Source organism: Pseudorasbora parva, chromosome 15 (genome assembly GCF_024679245.1).
Source record: "Pseudorasbora parva isolate DD20220531a chromosome 15, ASM2467924v1, whole genome shotgun sequence".
Taxonomy (NCBI): Eukaryota; Metazoa; Chordata; class Actinopteri; order Cypriniformes; family Gobionidae; genus Pseudorasbora; species Pseudorasbora parva.
In genome coordinates this window covers 26,818,952-26,842,176 of record NC_090186.1, presented here as the reverse complement: position 1 = coordinate 26,842,176, position 23,225 = coordinate 26,818,952, and the positions used below count along the sequence as shown (strand labels likewise).

The following is a 23,225-nucleotide window of genomic DNA, read 5'->3' as shown; positions in this document are numbered from 1 at the left end:
ACAGCGCTGCAGGAGCTCCATTCATCGTGATAAGCTCTTTTGAGGAGAGCTGAGGTAAACTCGACCGCGGCATAGATTCACAGCGCGTGTTCAGTTCATGCCTTTGGAAGCTTAACTTTCATAGGAATTCATTTGAGAAGTTGAAACACTTATTTTGCTCCGCCGGCCTGCAGCCGCGAGCTGAGTGCGATCTCCCATACCCCACGCGCGAGTTGAAAACATGCGGAAATGGCTCCCTCTGCTGGCTGTAGTCTTTAGCCTATGGCCAACAATTCCTCCGGGGAGCCATATGCTAATCGCTGAAGTAACCCTTTAAGTAGCTCTTTTAAATGTGCCTTGGGAAGAAAAAAACAGTACTGGTGTGCATCAATGTTATAATGGGCATCAATGTTTGAACTTGGCATAGTTGTAAAAAGATATTCATAAATCTATTATTTGTATATAAATATATAATATATTCTACATATCAAGATGTGTATTGTTTTGTTCTTTACTCACCCTCATGTTTCAATTTAATATTGATGCTAAGCTCAAAAACTGACTTAAAAGTGGTCCATATTGTTTGTGCACTGTGATCAATTTCTCTGAAACCATATAACAGCTTTGTGTAAGAAATAATTTTAAATTTACATTATTCATTGAAAATGTTCCCCTCATATTCTGCATATTCAAGGGTTACAAATCAGGAGATGTGAAAGGCTTTTACTCGCCCTATTTGAATGAGAACAAATTCTATGGAATTAAATACACACACACAAAGCCAGCCTCAGTCCTCGTTCACTTTAATTTATGGAAAACAATGTCAGCATTGTGCTCAATCTCCATTTGCGTTCCACAAAAGAATACATCATGCGGTTTTAAAAAGACATGAGAGTGAGTAAATTATAGAATTGTTCTTTTAATGTAATAGGATGAAATGCCATTTTGTTTTGATACTTCATACCAGCATTATTATTAAATGATCGAATACAGTTGTAATGCTCATTAAACAGCACAGGTGATAAAACAAAAACTAAAAAATTACAAAACGTAAACCGTAGTCATGGCTGAGTAGATGAGTTTGTTGTACCAAGAAAATTTTTGCATACTTGACAGTGAAAATAGGGTTCAGTCATATCTGTCAAATAGCATTAAAGTAAAAACTTAAGTCATACAATGGACTGCCCATAGTGAATATAGATCATACATAATCCACCAACCGAGAAATAAAAAAAAACTTTCATCCAAGTCTTTATTTCTGATCAGAACCTACTGCCACATGCTCTCTGGGAAACGCTTAACGCCAAAATAAGCTGGTAAGTGCAATAAAATACCAATCAATGACACCTTGCCTAGTCAGTCTCTACTGTTTTCCCTGGCTAAAACCCATAACCCCATGCTGAAGCTGTAGTATATCAGGCCTTTGGAGTGTTTCCCCATCTGTAGATACTGTACAGACCAGCAAATTTGGCTACAGCATTTACAGAAGACGCCTCTGCATTAGGTCAAGCTACCTCAAATCCTGCTCAAAAATGTTTACAATAGAAAAAGAAGAAAGTCTATGACTGGTCCATCGCACTTGACGTAGCTCCAGTCTGAAGTGGAACAGGTAACCGGTGGAAGTGTTCAATCGCTTGGGCGACCTTCTCTGGACAGATGTTGTAAACTGGATGAGTTGGTGCCTGAAAAGAAGAAATATGAGAACATTTTGTGATATAAATACATTATTCTTGCATTATACATCAAGATGGGGGGGGGGGGGGGGGTCTCAACTGAATTTGAAGTATCTCTTACCAGTCTGTTTTCGTCTCGACCGAGGATCAGCTCATTATGGAGGTCTTTGTTTCCGAAATGCTGTGCAATTGAGAGTCCGCTCAGACAGTAGCATGTGTGGTAGAAATCTCTAGACCTGTGGGGAATCAATGATGAACTACTGATTTCCTAATGGTTTGGTCTGTATAGTTAGTAAAAGGACAAAATATCCAAGCCAATTGTATATTTCAAATTCACAATTTAATTTGACCTACTGTTTAACCCTTACAGATGTAATGGCCTACTACAGGCCAATGGATTTTTATGACCTTTCCAGTTAGACATCGGTCTCTTTGTTTGTTACTGGAAAAGGGCACATTTACAAATAATTTAAAATCAGATTCGCAAACTAATCATTCCGACCAGTTTGTGAACCGCTTTGACCGATTCACTGAAAAGAATCCATTCAGAAGAATGATTCACTTACAAACTGGAAAGTTTGGTGTCACACAAAGTAGACGAGCAATATCTAGCAGGTGAATGTTTCAGAGCAGGGCAGAACTACAACATGTTTATTATTATTAATTATGATAGGATTTTAAATAAACTTTTAGTTAATTCCATGACTAGATTTTTATTCAATTATAAAATAATTTCTCTCCATAACTGAAAATGCAGTTACAATAGAAAACATCTTCACTCAAGTAGATATTTCCATTAATAGATTAAATATTTAGGTTAAATATATAATCATTCCATAATTTCATAAATACATTATCTCCAAGAAGATACAACAACATTTGTATATCCTAAGTGGTTCTATTAATCATTATTCAAATCAATTGACTGATTGTTTGGCTGTATTAACTAGGTCAGCCGTACTCGTTACATCATAAAAAGAGTGGCATCTACGCTACTGTTAGTCTCTCTGTTTATCCCGGATCTGGGCCGTGTCCGGATCAGATGGTGGACCTGTGCCTGAACGCCAACGCATCCTGGAGTGTCTGCTGAGACCGTGTCAATTGTTGTCTCCTCTGAATTTGCCTCACCGGCACGTCATGCTCAAAAAACCCGTCTCCGTGCAATAACTCCGATCTTTCAAGTATTCATACTCGTGTAATCGACGCACAGTCCTAAATAAACCCATCTCTTCCATGATAGCCTGAAATTTTGAATATTCCGATCTAATATGATTTCTGACCTGTAAGGTTGCCAGAATAATAATCATACACGGTGTGTTAATAGGCCAGAGGAGAACTGGCACCCCGACTGAGTCTGGTTTCTCCCAATGTTTATTTTTCTCCATCATGCCCTGATTGAGTTGGGGACACTAAAATTATGATCAAAGTTATTCAACTAAATATACAAATAGAACTAGGTCTTATTTAATTCTATAAACTATAATACTGATCTGCCAACATTGTTGCTATATGATAAATTAAAATAAGCTGATAACATCACTGTTTCCTCCAGAACGACTGTATAGCCAAATCTAATTTTGTTGCAATATTTTCCTGTTAAACACTGTGAAGCTGCTTTGACACAATCGTGATTGTAAAAGCGCTATATAAAGTTGATTGTTTGATTGATTAGGTTTATTCAAGTTCTCTGGGGTCTCGTGGGGACGTAATTATTTAAAATGAGACACAATAAGCAAAAACCACCCAAAACACCACATTTCTTATTTTTAGTTCACTGAAAATATATCTGGATACAGTGTATCTGGAAAGTATTCACAGCGCTTCTTTTTTCCACATTTTATGTTACAGCCTCATGAGAGAGAGAGAGAGGGAGAGAGAGAGAGGGAGGGAGAGAGAGAGAGAGAGAGAGAGAGAGAGAGAGAGAGAGAGAGAGAGAGAGAGAGAGAGAGAGAGAGAGAGAGAGAGAGAGAGAGAGAGAGAAACGACAGCTTTGCAGCAACACTGTCATTTCTCCATAAAACTCAAACGTAATGACAGAATCAGCACGATCAGTGATCGTTGTAAAATACAGTCTAGCTACTGTTGGTTGTGGGACGCGTTTAATAATAAAAAGAGCGATTAAAACCACAAAAATGTCCGCAAGAGATTGTTCCCAAGTCGGCGCGCGCGCTCTGAAACAGCCGCAACGAGACGAGGAAATTACACTTTCGGTTTCACACTCGCGTCTAAACGATCAAATGTACACAAACATCTATGTCAAAATGACCGGATTGGAGAGTCATTTAAACACAACACAGTTTGTGTCTAAAATGGTCGTAGTTAGTTATTATGGATATAGTCGGGAGAAAATGTAGTGCATCTGCCTATTATCAGTCGCCCATAGATCTGCACATCTGTCTTAAAGAGGCAGCGGTGTAAATAAACATGCTGACGAATTACTGCGAATTAAACATCCAAATGCAAAGAGCAAATCACTCACAGCTCTTGAATGAATAACTCCAGCTTTAATAAGCATTAATATTTAGGTATTAATATTTATATTTTTACATTTGATTACTACAATGAATATATATATATATATATATATATATATATATATATATATATATATATATATATATATATATATATATAAATAAATAAATCTCAAAAAGTACCGATAAGAATACCGTTAAAGTATTTTAAAGTAATACCGTTAAAGTAAGCATAAAGTCTTTTTGAGTATGATGCTACAAGCTTTTGGCCAGTTTCTCCCATTATTCTTTGCAGGACCTCTCAAGCTCCATTAGGTTGGATGGGGAGCGTCAGTGCCATAGTCATTTTCAGATCTCTCCAGAGATGTTCAAGTCTGGGCTCTGGCTGGGCCACTCAATGACATTCATAGAGTTGTCCCGTAGCATCCTTTGTTATCTTGGCTGTGCGCTTAGGGTAATTGACCTGTTGGAAGATGAACCTTCGGCAAAGAGTTCAATCTTTGATTCATCAGACCAGAGAATTTGGTTTCTCATTGTCTGAGAGTCCTTCAGGTGCATTTTGGCAAACTCCAGGTAAGCCGTCATTGGTCTGATTGGTGGAGTGCTGCAGCGAGATGGTTGTTCTTCTGGAAGATTCTCCTCTCTCCACAGAGAAAAGCTGGAGCTCTGTCAGAGTGACCATCGGGTTCTTGGTCACCTCCCTGATTAATGCCAAGTTCAGACTGCATAATTTTCAAACTGGTCAGATCACTGCTGTTTTCACACTGTTTGACTATTTGGAGTAGGATTCAGTCGCTGCTGTGTTCACACTGCACGATAGATCGGTGACAGGGGGTTTCACATTTCATGAATGTACAAGAGGAAGAATCACAGACAACTCTGTCCCATCTGCGAACTACGTTTAACAACCAAACACACAAGAAGTGAAAAGGAAACAACACGAGATCACGAGTGTCAGACCGGAGTTATTGCGCGAGACTGGAATTGTTATTAAAAATATAAACTGCAGAAAGCTTGCGATCCAAATTGTTTGTTTGCTGATTTGCAGCGAAAATGAGAAAAAGAAATAAGATTATGGAGGAGGAAATGGTAGACATAGGGAGCAAGGATTGTGTTCCGCAAAGAGAGTTGGAGGGAAATAAATAATTGTGCAATGTAATGCTATTACGGCTGGTCAAACAAATGTTTGTGCTTTGTTTCTGTTTGATATAATTGTAAATACATCTATTAGAATACTGATATTCTGGTCTAACACTCCTCCCCGAACTTTCCGCTGCCCTGTATCTTGCGCTCTCATTGGTTGTCGGTCATCACCAATGTCATTTTCAATCAAAACACATTTCATAAAGCCAGGAGTTAGAATCACTGACCGGTCCAGATATTTAGCATGCCAAATATCTGGTATCTCTGAATGAGAATGAGCACCGTTTTGCCTATGATTTTGGGTAGCGTGAACTCGGCATAAGGCCCTTCTCCTCCTGTCGCTCAGTTTGGACGGGCTGCCAGCTAGAGGAAGAGTCCTGGTGTTTCCAAACTTCTTCCATTTACAGATGATGGAGGCCGCAGTGCTCATTGGGACCTTCAATGCTGCAGAAATGTTTTTGTACCCTTCCCGAGATCTGTCTCGATACAATCCTGTCTCAGGTGTCTACAAACAATTCCTTGGACTTCATGGCTTGGTTTGTTCTCCGACATGCATTGTTAACTATGGAACCTTATATAGACAGGGTTGTGCCTTTCCAAATCATGTCCAATACACTGAATTAACCACAGGTGGACTTCAATCACATTGTAGAAACATACCAAGGATGATGAGTGGAAACAGGATGCACCTGAACTCAATTTTGAGTGTCATGGCTAAGCTGTGAATACTTATGTGCATGTCATTTTTTAGTTTTTTTATTTTTAATAAAAATTGCAAAGATTTTCAAACAAACTTCTTTCACATTGTCATTATTGTAGAATTTTTGTAGAATTTTGAGGAAAATAAAATAATAAGATGTGGAAAAAGTTAAGCGCTCTAAATACTTTCCAGATGCACTGTATAATATGGAGAAGTCTCACTGTAAAAGTTTAGACCTGAAAATGTAATGTATAAAAATGTTTATTGTGTTTTAAATGTTCTACATGTGGCAAGCGCTAAAATATTTAATTGGTAGAAATTGCAATTACAAAATATTTGTAAAAATATACAGTAAATCACAAGCAACTTTAAAAGTTATGAAGCATTCAAATATTATTGGGGGCATTTTGAGAATCACAGTTTTTTTTTTGTCACATTACTAGTGATATTGTAAGCTGACATGCTAGACATACAAACGAATGCATTTGTGTGTGTGAGCTGTACTCACTTGCCCGGTTTGTCCAGAAGGCCTCCACCAGGATTCTGGCAGCAGAGGAGGATGTATTCCTGCAGGGCCTTTCTCTCAAACATCCAGCTACTCAGACTCAGCGTTGAGTCTCCTATACACACAGTAATATTTTGTTCATAGGTTAAATTACTACACATGACATTAGACCCCAATATATCCATGTTGGGTTTAAATTTTGACACACAGTACATGCTTGATTATCGCTATACATTTTCACCTTCTTTAAAAAGAGCCCTGTGGAGTAACGGTAATAGTCCTGCTTGCCAGAAGGAATAACAGCCATCAACCAGCTTGTTACAGCGGCCTTGAAATCCACCTTCAAAACGCATTTGTTTGCTGGTTACCCAGCGCTAATGAAGGAAAAGAGAGAAAAGCCTCCAATTTACAGGTTTACAAGAATCAGCATAGGAATATCATTAGTGCTGCTGCCTTATCGTTAAGACAAAGCTGCCTGTGCACTGGGACTGTAAAATACCCTAATGTCACTGTCTGCCAAAGATCCTAGTGGAGATATGATGATATAAGCATCTACAACATTGCGGCACACTGATGTTAATATTTCCAAGCATATTTAGTGTCCCTGAGGAACCAGTAATGAGATGCTCCTCCAACTCAGGATACACACAACTGACCTTTAACGCATCTCATAAACCTCAGTTTATTCACTCTAATGGACAGGAAGAGCCAGGTTAAATGAAAGGTGGAAATGTAGACAGTGCAAAACAAGGCAAGACAAAGGACTTACTAACAAGGCTTTGAGATCCAGCATGTGTTCTTTGCCCAGTATGACTAGGGCAGCAGTACCACAGAAGGTGTAGCCGCCATGTGCCTCAAGTCCTGGTACGCCACCTAAACCGCCCTCCCAATTCTGACAGCTGCAGTTTAAAGGAAAGCACAACATCTTAGTATTTATGGGTCATTCTAAAAAATGTATTGTGCAGTGTCTGACATTTAACTCTTTTATGGACTGTTTACACAATGTTCTAAATGTTTATTTTTGCCTAAAACGTGAAAGCCATGGCAGAGGAATGGGGATAAATGGTCTGGAGATGCATTTTTTTATACTTTATGTTGAATAAAAATGATGTTGTTCTACATGCAAAAGGTGTGAAAAACACAAGAGCAATGGTCCGTCCAGACCTGTCTATATGTTTACATAGAAAAGCAATGGAAAAGCAAATCATTATAATGTAAAAACATGTTTTGTCTGATATATACACACACTATATTGCAAAAGTTTTGGGATGCACATGAACTTAAATGACATCCCATTCTTAATCTGTAGGGTTTAATGTGGAGTTAGCCCACCCTTTGCAGCTATAATAGCATCAGCTCTCCTGGGAAGGCTTTAGGAGTGTGGAATTTTTGACCCTTTTCTAGAAGTGTATTTGTGAGGTCAGGCACTGAAGTTGGATGAGAAAGGCCTGGCTCGCAGTCTCTGCTCTAATTCATCCCAAAGGTGTCAGGACTCTGTCCAGGACAGTCAAGTTCCTCGCTCATCCGTGTCTTTACGGACCTTGCTTTGTTAATTGGTGCACAGTCATGTTGGAACAGGAAGGGGCTATCCCCAAACTTTTCCCAGAGGTTGAGAGCATGAAATTGTCCAAAATGTCTTGGTATGCTGAAGCAGACCTTTCACTGGGACTAACGGGTCAATAATTCCCCCTCAACGAAACTTTACACTTGACACAATGCAGTCAGGCAAGTACATGTCTTCACTGCTCTTGAGTCCAATTACAGGGTGCTTTACGCCACTGCATCCGATTTGCATTGCACTTGGTGATGTAAGGCTTGGATGCAGCTGCTCAGCCATGGAAAGCAATTCCATGAAGCTCTCTACGCACTGTTCTTGAGCTAATCTGAAGGCCACACTAAATTTGGAGGTCTGTAGCTATTGACTCAGAAAGTGGGCAACTTCTGCGCCTCAACATGTGCTGACCTCACTCTGTGATTTTACACGGCCTACCACTTCGTAGCTGAGTAGCTGTTGTTCCTTATTGCTTCCACTTTGTTAACATGTTATAATTTACTGAGCTCCTGAGAATGACCCATTCCTCCACAAATGTTTGTAGCAGTAGTCTGCATGCCTAGGTGCTAGGATTTTATACATGGCCATGGATGTGATTGGAACGCCTGAATTCAATGATTTGGAGGGCTGTCCTAATACTTTTGGCAATATAGTGTTGTGGCGAGGTGGACGAGTGAGAGGCAAGGGAGGAGAGAGCAAGACCGGGGCGTGATGGCGAATGAGCATCACCTGCGTGCCACAAGTGTTTATTGTTTTTTATGTAAAATCTGCTTTTTTGTTCAACCCTGTTATGATGGTTGACATCAAATTTAAGGGAAAAACTGTGTATTTATTTAAATCACATAATTTTTAAGCAGTATTTGATTATGTTTATCACTGTATTGGTTTTGTCAAGCTTGATAGTACAACTTTGTTATGGAGGAAAACATTATAAATAATACATTTCTATAGTTCTGACATTGCATAACTCTTCAACCTTCAACTCCAACCAGTGTTGTTATAAATAAAAAAAAGTATTAAATATTTGTATATAATTTTCATTAATTGAAACAAAGCTGCTATTAAATATAAATAACAGATGAAAACCTTAACTAAAAATAAAACAGAAAATGGAAATATTACAACAACAAAAAAACATACACAAGTGAAAAAACCACAAATCAAAATGAAATGAGAATGGAAAATATAAAAATAAAAGCAAATTCAAACCATTATTATTAATAGTAACTTAAATAGTATAAATACTAAAAAAACACTGACCCCAACATAATCTGAATGAAACTGAATTGGCACGTTTTGAAAGAGAATGTGGAAGGAGTTACCTGATAATCCAATTGTGCGTCCCATCAAACAGAGTGGGAGTGATGATGTTAGTGAGTGAAGCCACAGAAGCTGCACAATATGCGCTCCTATCAGATCAGACAAACAAGAGCAACCCAGAGTCAACAGGCAGACAATGATCACATCCATGCATGTTAATAAACACGAGTTACATTATTAGAAGAAGACTGAAAGTCTGTAAGGTCAGCGCTGACTTATGGTGAACAAATCATTTTCTAGCACTAATCTTTCTGTTAGGAACAGTAAAAGGTCACTCCTGAATAATGCCTCAGTAGTATAGTAGTGACATCTGAACATGGAGAATAAAGAGATGTATGGCTGTTGTGAAGATGCTTCAGGGTATGTTGAAACCACGGTGACAGAACTCACCTGACGTCCACCTCCCCGCCCACATGCATCACAAAGGAGCCATCTGGCTGCTTCACAGAGTACAGGAAGTCCAGGAGCTTCTCTCTGATGGGGGAGGGGACAAACAGAATGTGCTACTATGGCAATATGATCCATGCAACATCTGAAGGTAAACACGCGATAATACAAAGCAAAATGAGACCTTTTGATGACTTTGTAAGCCTCCTCTGTACCCAGAATGCAAAGGGTGTTGACAGCTGCATAGGTGGGTGCCAGGTGAGCGTGCTGACCCGGACCTCCACCGAAGCCACCTGTCGGGCTCTGACATCTGGCCAGAAACTGGCACACGCTAGCAGACAACATTCATGGTCATGATATATTTACATCAGCAGGCATGTAAATGTGTGAGAAGAACTAAATATTTAAGCAAAAGCCAGAAATCTCCTAGTTAAATTACTTTCATTTATTTTTTTACCAAAAACGATTTAGTCTAAATTGAAAATAAGTTTCTAAATACTAAAAATCAATCATTTTAAAAGCTGCAAGTACAACTAGGCATGCAACATAAGGAATGTAAAGTATGAGAAATCAAAATTTGCTAAAGATTACATTTTACGGTGTCATTAATTTAAAAAAGTGCTTTAAAAGGGACATTTTTAGATTGACGACACCATTTTTAGAAATAGGGCTTATTCAACTTCTTTCCTGCATTTAGATATGTGGGCAAATGCCTTTTTGTCTCAGTGCATGCATTGTTTTAGTTTAGCAGGGTCACCGCTAGCTTAGCTTAGCATAATGAATGGAACACTATGTTGCCAGCTAGCATGTCCCGAGTAAAAGTGATCAAAAAAAAAAAAAAAAACTAATTACTTCATGTGGATTCATGAGTACAAATAGCGATACAGATTAAGACTAGCTGATTTCATAGGCAGATATTGACAATAGCCGTTGCTAGGCCCTTTTTAGGGGGCCCCTAAATTTATGCCTCATGACTCCTAAAAAATATGGGATTAACCTTTAAAACATATGAACCTGGCAGGAGGCTTCGGCTTTGTTTTATGCGATTTATAATGTAGGCCTAATTAACGAACAAGAAATATTAACAAAGCCATTTTCCTCAGATTAGGCATAAGATAAATTAATATAATTCCATTTGTAACATTCAGTAAATAGAACAAAACTCAGCTTTTTCAGCCTGTATTGGGCATAAGATTAGTAATGAATGTGTTTATATTGCAAATTAATTTAATAAACAGTAAATTAACATGTCTAAGAAAATGATTCATAAAACATATAAATATCAGTTATGTAAACCATATGTTTATTCACTGATGAAAATGGAAAAAAACTATATCAGTCAAAGCTCAGCATTATGAGGGGAAGAGACAGGGCAAGATAAAAACAGAGAAAAAGAGAGATGTGGAGATAAGAAAGACAAATAATTGAATGCCCAGTGACATGATTTTCAAGCTATTGTTATCAAATTTTTTGGCATTCAGAACATCTTAAAATGCACATATGTAGATCATAGAAATCAACATTTTCTTCGGGGAGCATGCCCCCAAACCCCCCTAACATTTGGGATCTCTGTGGTTATAAACCTGACTACATTATTGGGTATGATGTACAGTATGGCCATGCAGTAAGGTGTTAATATTTGCTTTATAAGTAATAAACAGCCAATATCCTATGGGGATGCATGTTTACAGCTTGTACAGCATGTTTGAAGCTACTAGTTAATAGCACAATTTGGACTGATCTCTGGCTAATTTGGTTTTTCAAACAAATTTGTGGATTTGATTAAAATATCTGGATTAAGTTGTCTGAGATTACTGTGCATTCTTGTTTCCATTGGAAAGGGCAGACATATCGATACTCGAAACGAGGATCTGCAATGCAGCGATTGGCTGGCGGCAAGACAGCAACGTTCATCATTAATTAAAGTGTTTCTTAAATTAAAGTTTCTTAAGACTTATATTTTAATTCCTCAAAGAATAAATCTCTCATCTAAACTGTCTGTGTCTATATTTTTATGGTCTCCACAACATTACATTATTATTATTTTTCAAATAAATGTTGAAATTACTATTGTTCCTGGTTCAAAAAGCTACTCTTGTAAGAAAGTAGCAGTAAATGGATCAGACTTTGAATATCACCTCCACTTAAAAAAATGCAATCTATTCTTGTTTAAAAGGAAAAAGCCTGTTCCTGAACAGGTTTGAGCTTATGGACCTGTTGCTATGACAGCAACTCTAGGATGATCTTCGAAGAACCTAACATCCTGGATCATGTCAAATTGTCAACAATGAAATCCAGATAACCGAGTAATACACGTGCGAAGAATGGCCCCTGGATAGTAACTGGGTAAGGGGACATAAACACCTGCCTCCATGCCACGTGTACACTGATGATGATGTGCAGAGAAAGGCTGGTACTCACTCGGAGGCAACAGCTGCTGGCACGGGCTCCTCTAGCAGCTCCAGACTATGCAGGATCCAATAGCACAGCCAAGGCCGGCTGGCATCCAAACACTGAAGCCAGACAACATGCAGATTCAGCAGCCATTACCAGCACTCTTACACACAGAGCTGCACTAGAACATGATGTTCCCTTACAAATACACAGAAATTAGAAGCACGGTGTTCTCTCCCACCCACTTACATTCACAAGTAATGTATCACATGGTCTTAAAAGTGCAAGGCTGTATCCTTAATGGCTTTGTAAACCAGTTTAGTGTGTTTGTGTTATAGGCACAATATATAGGATTTTTGGATTTAAATATCAAATCCACTAGAACAATGTTATAAATGTTGTTGACTTGTGTACTTACATTATCCCAAATATTTCCAAGAATGTTAAAATCCAGAGAAATAAGCGATTTTAACCAGGACATGGACCTTGTCCGTGCATCGCCTATCAATGACATCATAATCACGTTACCCTCGATTTCCAGTTTTATGAAACCATGGAAACGCTTTGATATATTATGTGTTTTATTAGACAGTTGAGATGTTTGGAGACATTCATCAAAAGAAAACTAATCGTTACACTGAAAAAAGAGGTGTGTTGGATTTACATGATTTAATAATGGGTTCCAGATGAATCAATTAAAGGTGCACTATGTAGTATTTTTGCAGTAAAATATCCAAAAACCACTAGGCCAGTGTTATATATTTTGTCCAGTTGAGTTCTTACAATATCCCAGATGTTTCCAACTATTTGTAAATTATGAGAAAATTGCTATTTTAACTAAGGACAGGGACGTTTCAGCATTGCATTTGACGGAGTCGCCTGTCAATTGCGTCATATCTGCACTACCCTCGGTTTCGGCTTTTATTTGGCAGGAGCGCTTTACTCTTAGCAGTGTGAACAAGTGAACGCACGGAGTAATGTCATAACATCGTTTTAAACACACTTAAATGTATGTAATATGATAAACAGAGCTCCATTACCTCAAAATCATAACCGGAAGAGCGGATCTGTGCAGGCGCCCGGCAACTGTCTCCCGTCCCTTCATAATAAAAGTCCCGGTATTCGCGAGGCGGGTATTTGTTTAACAATCGCTCCAGCAGCTGTGCTCAGGTCCACAACACTCGGTCCTGCTCTGCTTTACACTACAGTAACGTTAATAACCGCATACATGAACGTGATTTCTGCCTGAGTCCTATTTTCCGCCGGCTGTGATGAGAAGACCACATCTCCCAAGATGCTGCGCTCACACTTTGCATCATCAAACTACGCATTTGTTTTGAATAGGCGCCCTCCAGTGGACGGAAAGCTGCATAGTGCACCTTTAAGTTAAACAAACATAATTTGTTCACATAACTTCAACATCATGGAATTAAGTAATTTTAAGCAACCGAATTGACTAGTCTCAAAATGATTTTAATATGGTTTCCTAACAACAGTAGTATGCAAAGGGGGACTTGAAACACCTGCCTCTTTAATCAAATCACAAGCTTATTTTGTTTTTGTATATTTTTGTGGTCACTTGATATGTTTAGGTAAAACACCAGATAGTAAAAACATCATACTTCAGTTCTCAAAAATATAAATATATATTTTTACTAAATTAATTGTCATTTGCCTTGTCAAATGACTATTACTTTAACTTATATGGTGGAGAAGGAGACGTTTGTTAGAAGGATCGAGTGAACGATCTGTAAGCAACATATGTATCTACGGTTGTATTTTGTAATACAAAATAATATTAACCTTTGTCATTAGACACACTATTTAGTTTGTATAGTAACAGTTTCCTGCTGTTACTGTACTAGCATCTTGTGTTATCGGGACAATGCTGTCTCTCCAAGAAACTTTCAATTTAATCTATCTATCTATCCATCTTCAAGATTTTTCATTGAACCCCTCATAGCCCCTTGATCTCCCCTGGTTTGGAAACATTATACTAGATAAAACAACATGGGGGTGAGTAAATAATGGCATCATTTTCATGTATAAGTCATCTATCCATCTATCTATCATATATCGTTTTTTTAAGACATTGTTTACCTCATATGCATCAGATAGATGGCGTAAACCTTTCTTCAGATAATGATAGTGTTGTTCCCTCAGTAAAGCGGGCCTGAAAAAAAAAATCAATTTATTCATCTTATTAGAACTTTGCTTATTACTATTGCAAATGATGCTGTAACCAATTTTTTCATTAAAAATATCTAATTCAACTGGCAAAATATAACTTTCAACTTTTATCAAGATTCATAATAGCTCACAAAAAGGTAACAACTTATTTGTACAAAGCAAGTTCAACCACTGAGCTGGCATCCTCCAATTATCCCCATCAAAGGAAGTGGCAGTGTTAAAATGATAGAGTCAGTGAGTCAGAACAGCCTTCACACAGTACGCTTGACTTCAGTGCCGGCCGCAGAGGTGCCGGGGCATGTCTAATTTGAGGGTACCTCAGCTGAGAGAACAGATCTTTAACCCTTGTTCTCTCTCTACTCTGCTTCTCTCTACTGAGCCAAAGAAAGCATTGCATTCATTACATTTGTGACAAGCTGATCAGAGCAATGTGCGACCTTCAATAGGCACGTTTAATGTGAAGTAATGCTGTAGTAAAAATTTTTTTTGCAGAATAATGAATTTTTCCTTTCATGCCTGAAATGAACTATAATTAAACGGACACTCTGTAGACTTAGACAATTTAAAACAGCTCTTCTCTATTTTAATATCTTTAAAAATAAAAAAATTCTGTGATGGAAAAGCTGAATTTTCAGCATCATTACTCCAGTCTTCAGTCACATGATCATTCAGAAATCATTCTAATAACCTGATTTATTTGGCACATAAATCTTTGTGTCATTGTAAATGTTTATACTGTGACTTGTGATCAATTTAATGCATCCTTATACAATATACACCGATCAGGCATGTCATTATGACTACCTTCCTAATATTGGGATGTGATGGTCCCTCTTTTGCTGCCAAAACAGCCCTGCCCCTGACCCGTCGAGGCATGGACTCCACTAGACCCGTAAAGGTGTGCTGTAGTATATGGTACCAAGATGTTAGCAGCAGATCCTTTAAGTCCTGTAAACTGCGAGGTGGGGCCTCCATGGATCAGCCTTGTTTGTTCAGCACATCCCACAGCTGCTAGATTGGATTGAGATCTGGGGAATTTGGAGGCCAAACTTCTTGTGCTCCTCAAACCATTCCTGAACCATTTTTGCTTTTGGCTGGGTGCGTTATCCTGATGAAAGAGGCCACAGTCACTAGGGAATAACGTTTCCACAAAAGGGAGTTACATGGTCTGCAACAATGGTTAGATAGGTGGTACATGTCAAAAGTAAAATTCGCATGGATGGCAGGACCCAAGGTTTCCCAGCAGAACATTGCCCAAAGAATACCACTGCCTCCGCCAGCTTGCCTTCTTCTCATAGCGCATCATGGAACCATGTCTTCCCCAGGTAAGCGACGCACACTGTCATTCATGTGATATAAAAGAAAATGTGATCTTCATCAGACCAGGCCACCTTCTTCCATTGCTCCGTGGTCCAGTTCTGATGCTCACGTGCCCACTGTTGGTGCTTTCTGTGGTGGACAGGGGTCAGCATGGGCACCCTGACTGGTCTACGGCTACGCAGCCCCATAAACAACAAACTGAGATGCACTGTGTATTCTGACACCATTTTATCAGAATTAGCACTAACTTCTTAAGCAATTTGAGCTACAGTAGCTTGTCTGTTTGATCAGACCACACGGCCAGCCTTCGCTCCCCAAGTGCATCAATGAGCCTTGGCCGGCAATGACCCTGTCGCCGGTTCACCACTGTTTCTTCCTTGGACACTTTTAATAGATACTGACCACTACAGACCGGGAAAACCCCACAAGAGCTCCAGTTTTGGAGATGCTCTGACCCAGTCATCTAGCCATCACAATCTGGCCCTTGTCAAACCCTTACGCTTGCCCATTTTTCCTGCTTCAAATACATCAAATTTGAGGACAAGATGTTCACTTGCTGCCTAATATAATATTAATAATATTACATTTTATTTATAAGGCACTTTATATTAAACAAAATTCTCAAAATGCTACAGAATTAAAAACAATCGACACCAATAAACAAATAAGTAAATAAAATAAATAAAACAGAAAAATTAAGAAGTAACAAATCAATTAAAAGCTCTGCTAAAAATGTGGGTTTTAAGACCACGCTTAAAAGCATGTACAGTCTGTGGGGTCCGCAGGTGGTCAGGGAGAGCATTCCATAGACTAGGGGCTGCTAAGCAGAAGGCCTGATCTCCCATAGTATGGAGTTTGGTCGAGGGAGTTCCAAGAAGATACAGAGAAACAGAGCGGAGGTTACGTGTGGAAGTTTGTGTGGTGAGGAGTTCCTTGAGATTCCTTCCCAGATGCACTGGTGGGTAAGGAGAGAGATCTTACTCGATCCTGAAAGACACAGGAAGCCAGTGGAGAGAATGGGGGTGATGTGGTTGTATTTGCGCACTCTCATGAGGATCCTAGCAGCGCTGTTCTGAATACACTGAAGCCTCTGGAGATTTTTGCTAGGGATGCCGATAAGGAGCGCATTGCAGTAGTCCAGCCTGGAGGAGACAAAGGTGTTGCCAATGTTAGAATAGGACGAAGTTTGGCAATGTTTCTGAGGTTGAAGAAGGAGGTCTTACACAGGTGTTTGATGTGCGCTTCAAAAGTAAGCTGCGATTCCATTCTGACCCCTAAATTGGTGACTGAAGTAGAAGGACCTAAAGCAATGCTGGTCATAACAGATTTCCGGACCTGAAGTGGAGTGCCGACTAGGATAGCTTCAGTCTTGGAGCTGTTTAGCTGCAGAAAGTTTTGCTTCATCCACGCGTTTATCTCATCCAGGCATGTGATCAAAGTGGATGGTGTGACGTCAGCAGAGGGAGATGAACTTGTCCTGAGGTAAAGTTGAGTGTCATCAGCATAGCAGTGAAAAGAAATCCCATGCCGGCTGATGAGACGGCCAAGGGGGAGCATGCAAAGTATGAACAGGGTGGGGCCGAGCACTGAGCCTTAGCCTTGGACACCACAGGTGACATTGTGTGACACAATGGGAGAACTGGAAGAACTGAAGCAACATATTCAGTTCTCCCAGTGAGATAAGAAGAAAACCAGTTGTGGACCGAGTCAGAGAGAACGATGGTGGAATGGTGAAGGAGGATGTTATGATCAACAGTATCGAAAGCTTGCAGTTAAGTCCAGGAGGATGAGAAGGGATGGGGAACCAGCATCTGCCGCCATCAATAGATCGTTTGTGACCCTGACCAAAGCTATTTCTTTGCTGTTGCCTGAGCGGAAACCAGACTGAAATTTCTCATAAAGATTGTTTTGCTCCAAATGGACCTGAAGCTGTGCAGCAACAACTTTTTCCAGCACCTTACAGTACCCAGTAACAGGTACCGTAATAATCAGAGATAATCAGTGTTATTCACTTCACCTGTCAGTGATCATAATGTTATGCCTGATCTGTTTAAGTATTCTTTATTATTCTTTTTTAACAACCCTTTTGACCGCAACGTTTTGAACAGTAGTGATGTCATTAGGGACATCCCCCCCCCCCCCCATATCATCATATTGATATTAAAGGGTTACTTCAGCGATTAGCATATGGCTTTGTATCAGTAGAAACCCTGGAGTATATTCAAATGATTGTGCTTTCCCCTCTCATATCCCCCTGAGACAAGAGATTTATGCATTTTATTTCTGGAAAATGATATGACGCAAATTGACGATTTTTGCATCATAGGAGGAATGTTTGGCCAGAGGCTAAAGACTACAGCCAGCAGAGGGAGCCATTTCCACATGTTTTGAACTCGCGCATGAGGGATGGGAGATTACAATCAGAGAACAGCTGGCAGCTACAGGCACTCATTAAAACGGAGCTATGGTGAGCAATGTAAGTCTTTTAACTTCTCAAATTAATTTATATGAAAGTTAAGCTTGAAAAGGCATGAACTAAAATGCGCCAGTGAACTGAACTCGCGTTGCGAATGTATGCCGCGAGTGTAGTTGCGATTACCTCAGCTCTCATCACGAGAGCTCAATCAGCTCATTTATCTCACTCCTGCAGTTAGTGCTCAGTTCTGTGATACTTGCGCGGTAACTCACTCATTATATTGAACAGACACTTTCAGTTTTTAATTGTAGTGTTTTTTCCAACTCAGTCACAGTAATCAAGTTGGTGGCTTTGGGAATGGCCTCACAGGGCAGTGAAGCATTCTGGGAATTGTAGTCTTTCATCCCCATGAGACAAAAATCAAAAGTCTTTTTTCAGTCTATAAAGCACCAAATTCAAAAATAATTTCACATGTCTAGTACATTGATGACCCAGTTTTCATCTTCCTAGCGCTGAAGTAACCCTTTAAGCACAATAAATGGTAAGCATGGCATCATCTGAACATGCGTCTATTCCCAGAATGACTGTTTGTCTCACTGACAACATAGGCAAAAGTAATATCTGGATATGTGGCAGAACAGCTGATATTCTACTATAGCATTTCTTCTAAATGTTTAGGTCACACAATCTTTGTCTGGCAGTCTGATTACATCAGTTTTAATTGCATTTGGGTTTCTTATTTCATCTATGAGTGCTCTCTGTATAAAGGAGACAAGTTCTGAAATACACAGACATTATGCTGCGGTGACCGAAGGAAAAATTCACAAGTATATATGCTATAGACTTTAGGTTTTCCTGCATAAGATGTGATGCTGCAAAGTAATACATTTTTAAAAAAAAATGAAAACACAACTATGCTAAAAAACATAGCAGACACAAGCAAAGGATAATCTGATGTGGGGTTTGCTGCCAAAGACATCATCACACACAAAATATGTACTTGAATAACAGTGATTGCCATCCAAAAGCAGCACATTGAAACTCAATACTGTGTGGATCCTGCTTTGTGTTAATGGCCAGAGAAGGCTGAATTTTACTTACTGCGGTGAGGTGTGAATTTGCTGGTAAACACTGTATACCTCTTGAATACTGCATTCAACTTTTTTCTGGATTCAATGATAAAACAAGAAACAAAAAGGTGAAGGTGAGATAAACAAACTGAAAATGTGACAACGACAAGCCAAATGACATGCAGACAGAAGGATCCACTGTGGTTGATGCTCACTGTGCAGATATGAGTGGCTGACATCACAACCTGCTCAACGTGTCATACAAAGACGCAATAGTTTACGATATATTTATCAGTGCTTGAACATTTCTTTCTAAACGTCTGAGGTAAAATGACAATTAAAACAATAGCTTAAAATTAAAATACGATTTAATAATATAATTTTAGTTTTGTATTAGTGCTGTCAAAATGATTCATTACGATTAATTGCATCCAAAATGAAAGTTTGTGTTTACATGATATAGTGTATACTGTTTCTAATTATTATGTATATATAAAAACACTCATTCATGTATATATTTAAGAAATATTTACACACACACACACACACACACACACACACACACACACACACACACACACACACACACACACACATCTCTCTCTCTCCATATATATACACACATATTATATATATATATATATATATATATATATATATATATATATATATATATATATATATATATATATATATATATATACACACACACATACATACATGTAACGTGTAAATACATAATATTTATACACAGTACACACACACATATATCATGTAAACACCTTTTTTTATTTTGGATGTGATTAATCAAGATTAATCGATTTAACAGCAATAGTAGGTATATAATATGAATTTAAACAAAATTTTAATTCATGTAAAAAGTCTCTGTGAAGCAAATTAAATATACATTTTCCATGCATTGGTGATAAGATTTACAACTTCCACTAATTTATCATTTACAATTTAATTAAGTGTCAACCACCCATATAAAAACGAAGGTCATATTACAGTGACAACATAAAATAGCATAACAAGTATAAGCAGATTTTCATTATAGCACAACATTCCATATTGTTCCTGACAGAGTAAAGTTAAAAAAAGTTTATAAATGGATAGTTAAAAGTCTGTAATTATTTACGCACTCTTATATTGTTCTTCCAAAACAAAAAATTATGAAAGAATATAAGTTTTTGGTGACCTATCCTTTTAAATCAATCTGTATTACATACAGCAGTATAACAGAACTAGATGAATACATATAGGGTGCCGCAGTGGAATTTGTATAATTACACTCTTCTGCACGTGCAGAACACACAGCATGATTCTGGGTATGCACTGACTACTGTATACTTTATCACAGCAAAACACAGAAGCAGAGTAAATAGAGAGTTAGCTCTGCGCTAGTACCAGTTAGCTAACTAATACTAAGAGTTAAGCTCACCTGTTCTCTCGAGGTCACCGTTTGCACGTCGTCATCGTTGAAAAGCTCAGAGGAGTGTGATTCATGAAAGCATCGCAGAGGTAGAGACGCCTCTTCCATGATGAGGTTTGAAAACACATGCACTGCAATAGAAAGGGAACAGTTTTCCAAGCAGAGCAAGTGTCAAGAGCGCGTGGGCGGGGTTTCCTCAATGGAGGCAAGTGACTTAGAACTCAAGTACGGGAAGCCTGAAGGTACATTTGACAAACTGGTATTGATGCGAATTTCGGATAAACGGTTCTCTCAAACAGTTCGGTTCAGAAAAGATCCAGCGATTCTTTTACGTCATGACGTATTACGCATCCAACCGTACCTAATGCGTTACATTAATTTATTCTTTTTTTTATTTTATTAAAGTCACAGTATGTAAGATTTTTTAATTAAAACGTGCAAAAACTACCACTAGTAATACTAATTACATTATCCCAAATGTTTCCAAGAATGTTTACATCTAGAGAAAGAAGCAATTTTAACTAGGACATGAACCGAATCCATTAAAGGTGAACTATGTAGTATTTTTGCAGTAAAATATCCAAAAACCACTAGGCCAGTGTTATATATTTTGTTCAGTTGAGTACCTACAATATTCCAGATGTTTCCAACTATTTGTAAATTGTGAGAAAATTGCTATTTTAACTAAGGACAGGGACGTTGCAGCATTGCATTTGAGGGAGTCTCCTGTCAATTGCGTCATATCTGCGTTACCCTCGGTTTCGGCTTTTATTTGGCAGGAGCGCTTTACTCTTAGCAGTGTGAACAAGTGAATGCACGGAGTAACGCCATAACATCGTTTTAAACACACTTAAATGTATCTAATATGATAAACAGAGCTCCATTACCTCAAAATCATAACCGGAAGAGCGGACCTGTGCAGGCGCCCGGCAAATGAGTCCCGTCCCGTCATAATAAAAGTCCCGGTATTCGCGAGGCGGGTATTTGTTTAACAATCGCTCCAGCAGCTGTGCTCAGGTCCATAACACTCGGTCCTGCTCTGCTTTAGACTACAGTAACGTTAATAACCGCATGCATGAACGTGATTTCTGCCCGAGTCCTATTTTCCACCGGCTGTGATGAGAAGACCACATCTCCCAAGATGCTGCGCTCACACTTTGCGTCATCAAACTACGCATTTGTTTTGCAAAGGCGCCCTCCAGTGGACGGAAGCTGCATAGTGCACCTTTAATGACATCATACCCATGTTACCTTCGATTTAGTTTTATTTTATAGAAACCATAGACCATAAAAAATATAGAGCATAAAAAATATGGATGAAGTGACTTCATTCTCTTCCACTGAAGTAATAGTCGGAATATGGCGCTGACATCTTATGCAGAGAGCAGTAACTAGAGGCGCGAATATCAAAAGCCTGCCCACACTTTCACAGATGCAGAACAATTCATGTTGGTGTGAAATAAACAGTTATGGAAATGTATGAAAGCTAAAGCTCCCATCTCCGCCCAAAAATCCTGAAAAATGTCTGTTAGTGCCTCAGTGACAACTTTACTCAGACAAGCCGTCAATTTCAGCTGTCAATCATGACGTCACACCCCCACCGTTTTTATAGCATAAAATAACTAACTAAAACTAAACTTATTTAATAAATTAAACACTTGAAATGAAATCATCATGATTAAAACTGCCTACAATGACAGAAAGAGCCATGTCCGTTCTTGTCTCTCAAATTAGCAATTGCTCCAGTGGCCTCGCTCTGGCTTTCAGCCCCACCCTGATTCATACTAATATATATAGCGAATCTTTAATGCATTCATCCGGACCGTGAATATATTTTTTTTTCAACAGCTGTAGAGGTGAATATAGCCCACAACTCCCATGATTCCGCAAAATCAAGGAATCAAGCCCGTTTTGAAAAAGCGACCTCTAGTGGCGAAAATGACATATTTTGCCTTTAATAGGCATTTTAATAGTCTATATTTAAATCATGCCTATTTATAATTGTATTAATTGATTATTGCTTGTGTGAGTGTGTGATATGTAATATGTTTTATCTTTTCATGCATGTTGTACGTTTTTTAGCTGATCTTGTCCAAGGAGTTTACCGTTTTTTTTGTTTCCTTAATAATAATAAAAATAATTTTCTTATTTTTTTTATCCTAAACCATTTAAATCCTAAACCGTTTAAAATAATAGCCTACATATATACAAAGCTGATTATAACCCGGTGTAGCCTAATGTTTTATTAATAATTACATTTATTTGAAGCTCGTGTCCCAGTTTGTTGTCCATGATTCAATTCATATAATACATTTTTAAACAGGTACTCAATGCACTGGCTGCAAACACGTTTGAACATTCGTTCACGAATCGTTCAGTCCGGATTTACGAACCGATTCAGCTGATTCGCCCAAAAGATTCTACAAAAAAAGGACAAAATTTGGTCATAAATTTGGTCACAAATCGGGCACCGCTAATTTGCTAAATGTACGCCTAGTCAATGTGTTTTTTTTTGTCGACTGAAAAAAAAGGATCAATGAGTTCATCACGGTCTAAAATTATATTTCAGATTTTATATGCCCCAATTTTATATTTTTACAATATTTATATTAGGTTCTAAACTAGGCTACTATAAAGGTATTTTTTATTATGTTCAGTCTTTGTATGCAA

General features: G+C 38.4%; 1 protein-coding gene across 1 annotated transcript; it reads right to left on the bottom strand.

The window, feature by feature from the left end:
• Positions 1-878: 878 nt before the first annotated feature.
• fntb (farnesyltransferase, CAAX box, subunit beta) lies at positions 879-20,774 on the bottom strand. Its single transcript, XM_067417503.1, has 12 exons — positions 20,565-20,774; positions 19,155-19,219; positions 14,228-14,300; positions 12,155-12,246; positions 9,918-10,064; positions 9,737-9,820; positions 9,349-9,435; positions 7,244-7,373; positions 6,716-6,848; positions 6,478-6,589; positions 1,774-1,888; positions 879-1,661 (listed from the first exon to the last, which is right to left on the bottom strand). Exons 1-12 carry the CDS (start codon positions 20,661-20,663, stop codon positions 1,539-1,541), a joined length of 1,260 nt encoding a protein of 419 aa, XP_067273604.1. The 5' UTR covers positions 20,664-20,774; the 3' UTR covers positions 879-1,538.
• Between the last annotated feature and the right edge of the window lie 2,451 nt (positions 20,775-23,225).

Coding starts and splice junctions, on each gene's coding strand:
- fntb (XM_067417503.1), bottom strand. CDS start 20,663: ATGGAAGAGGCGTCTCTACCTCTGCGATGCTTTCATGAATCACACTCC. Junction 14,301..19,154: donor CAAATTCACACCTCACCGCA/GTAAGTAAAATT, acceptor TTTTTTTTTCAG/GCCCGCTTTACTGAGGGAAC. Junction 1,889..6,477: donor CTTCTGGACAAACCGGGCAA/GTGAGTACAGCT, acceptor GATTCCCCACAG/GTCTAGAGATTTCTACCACA.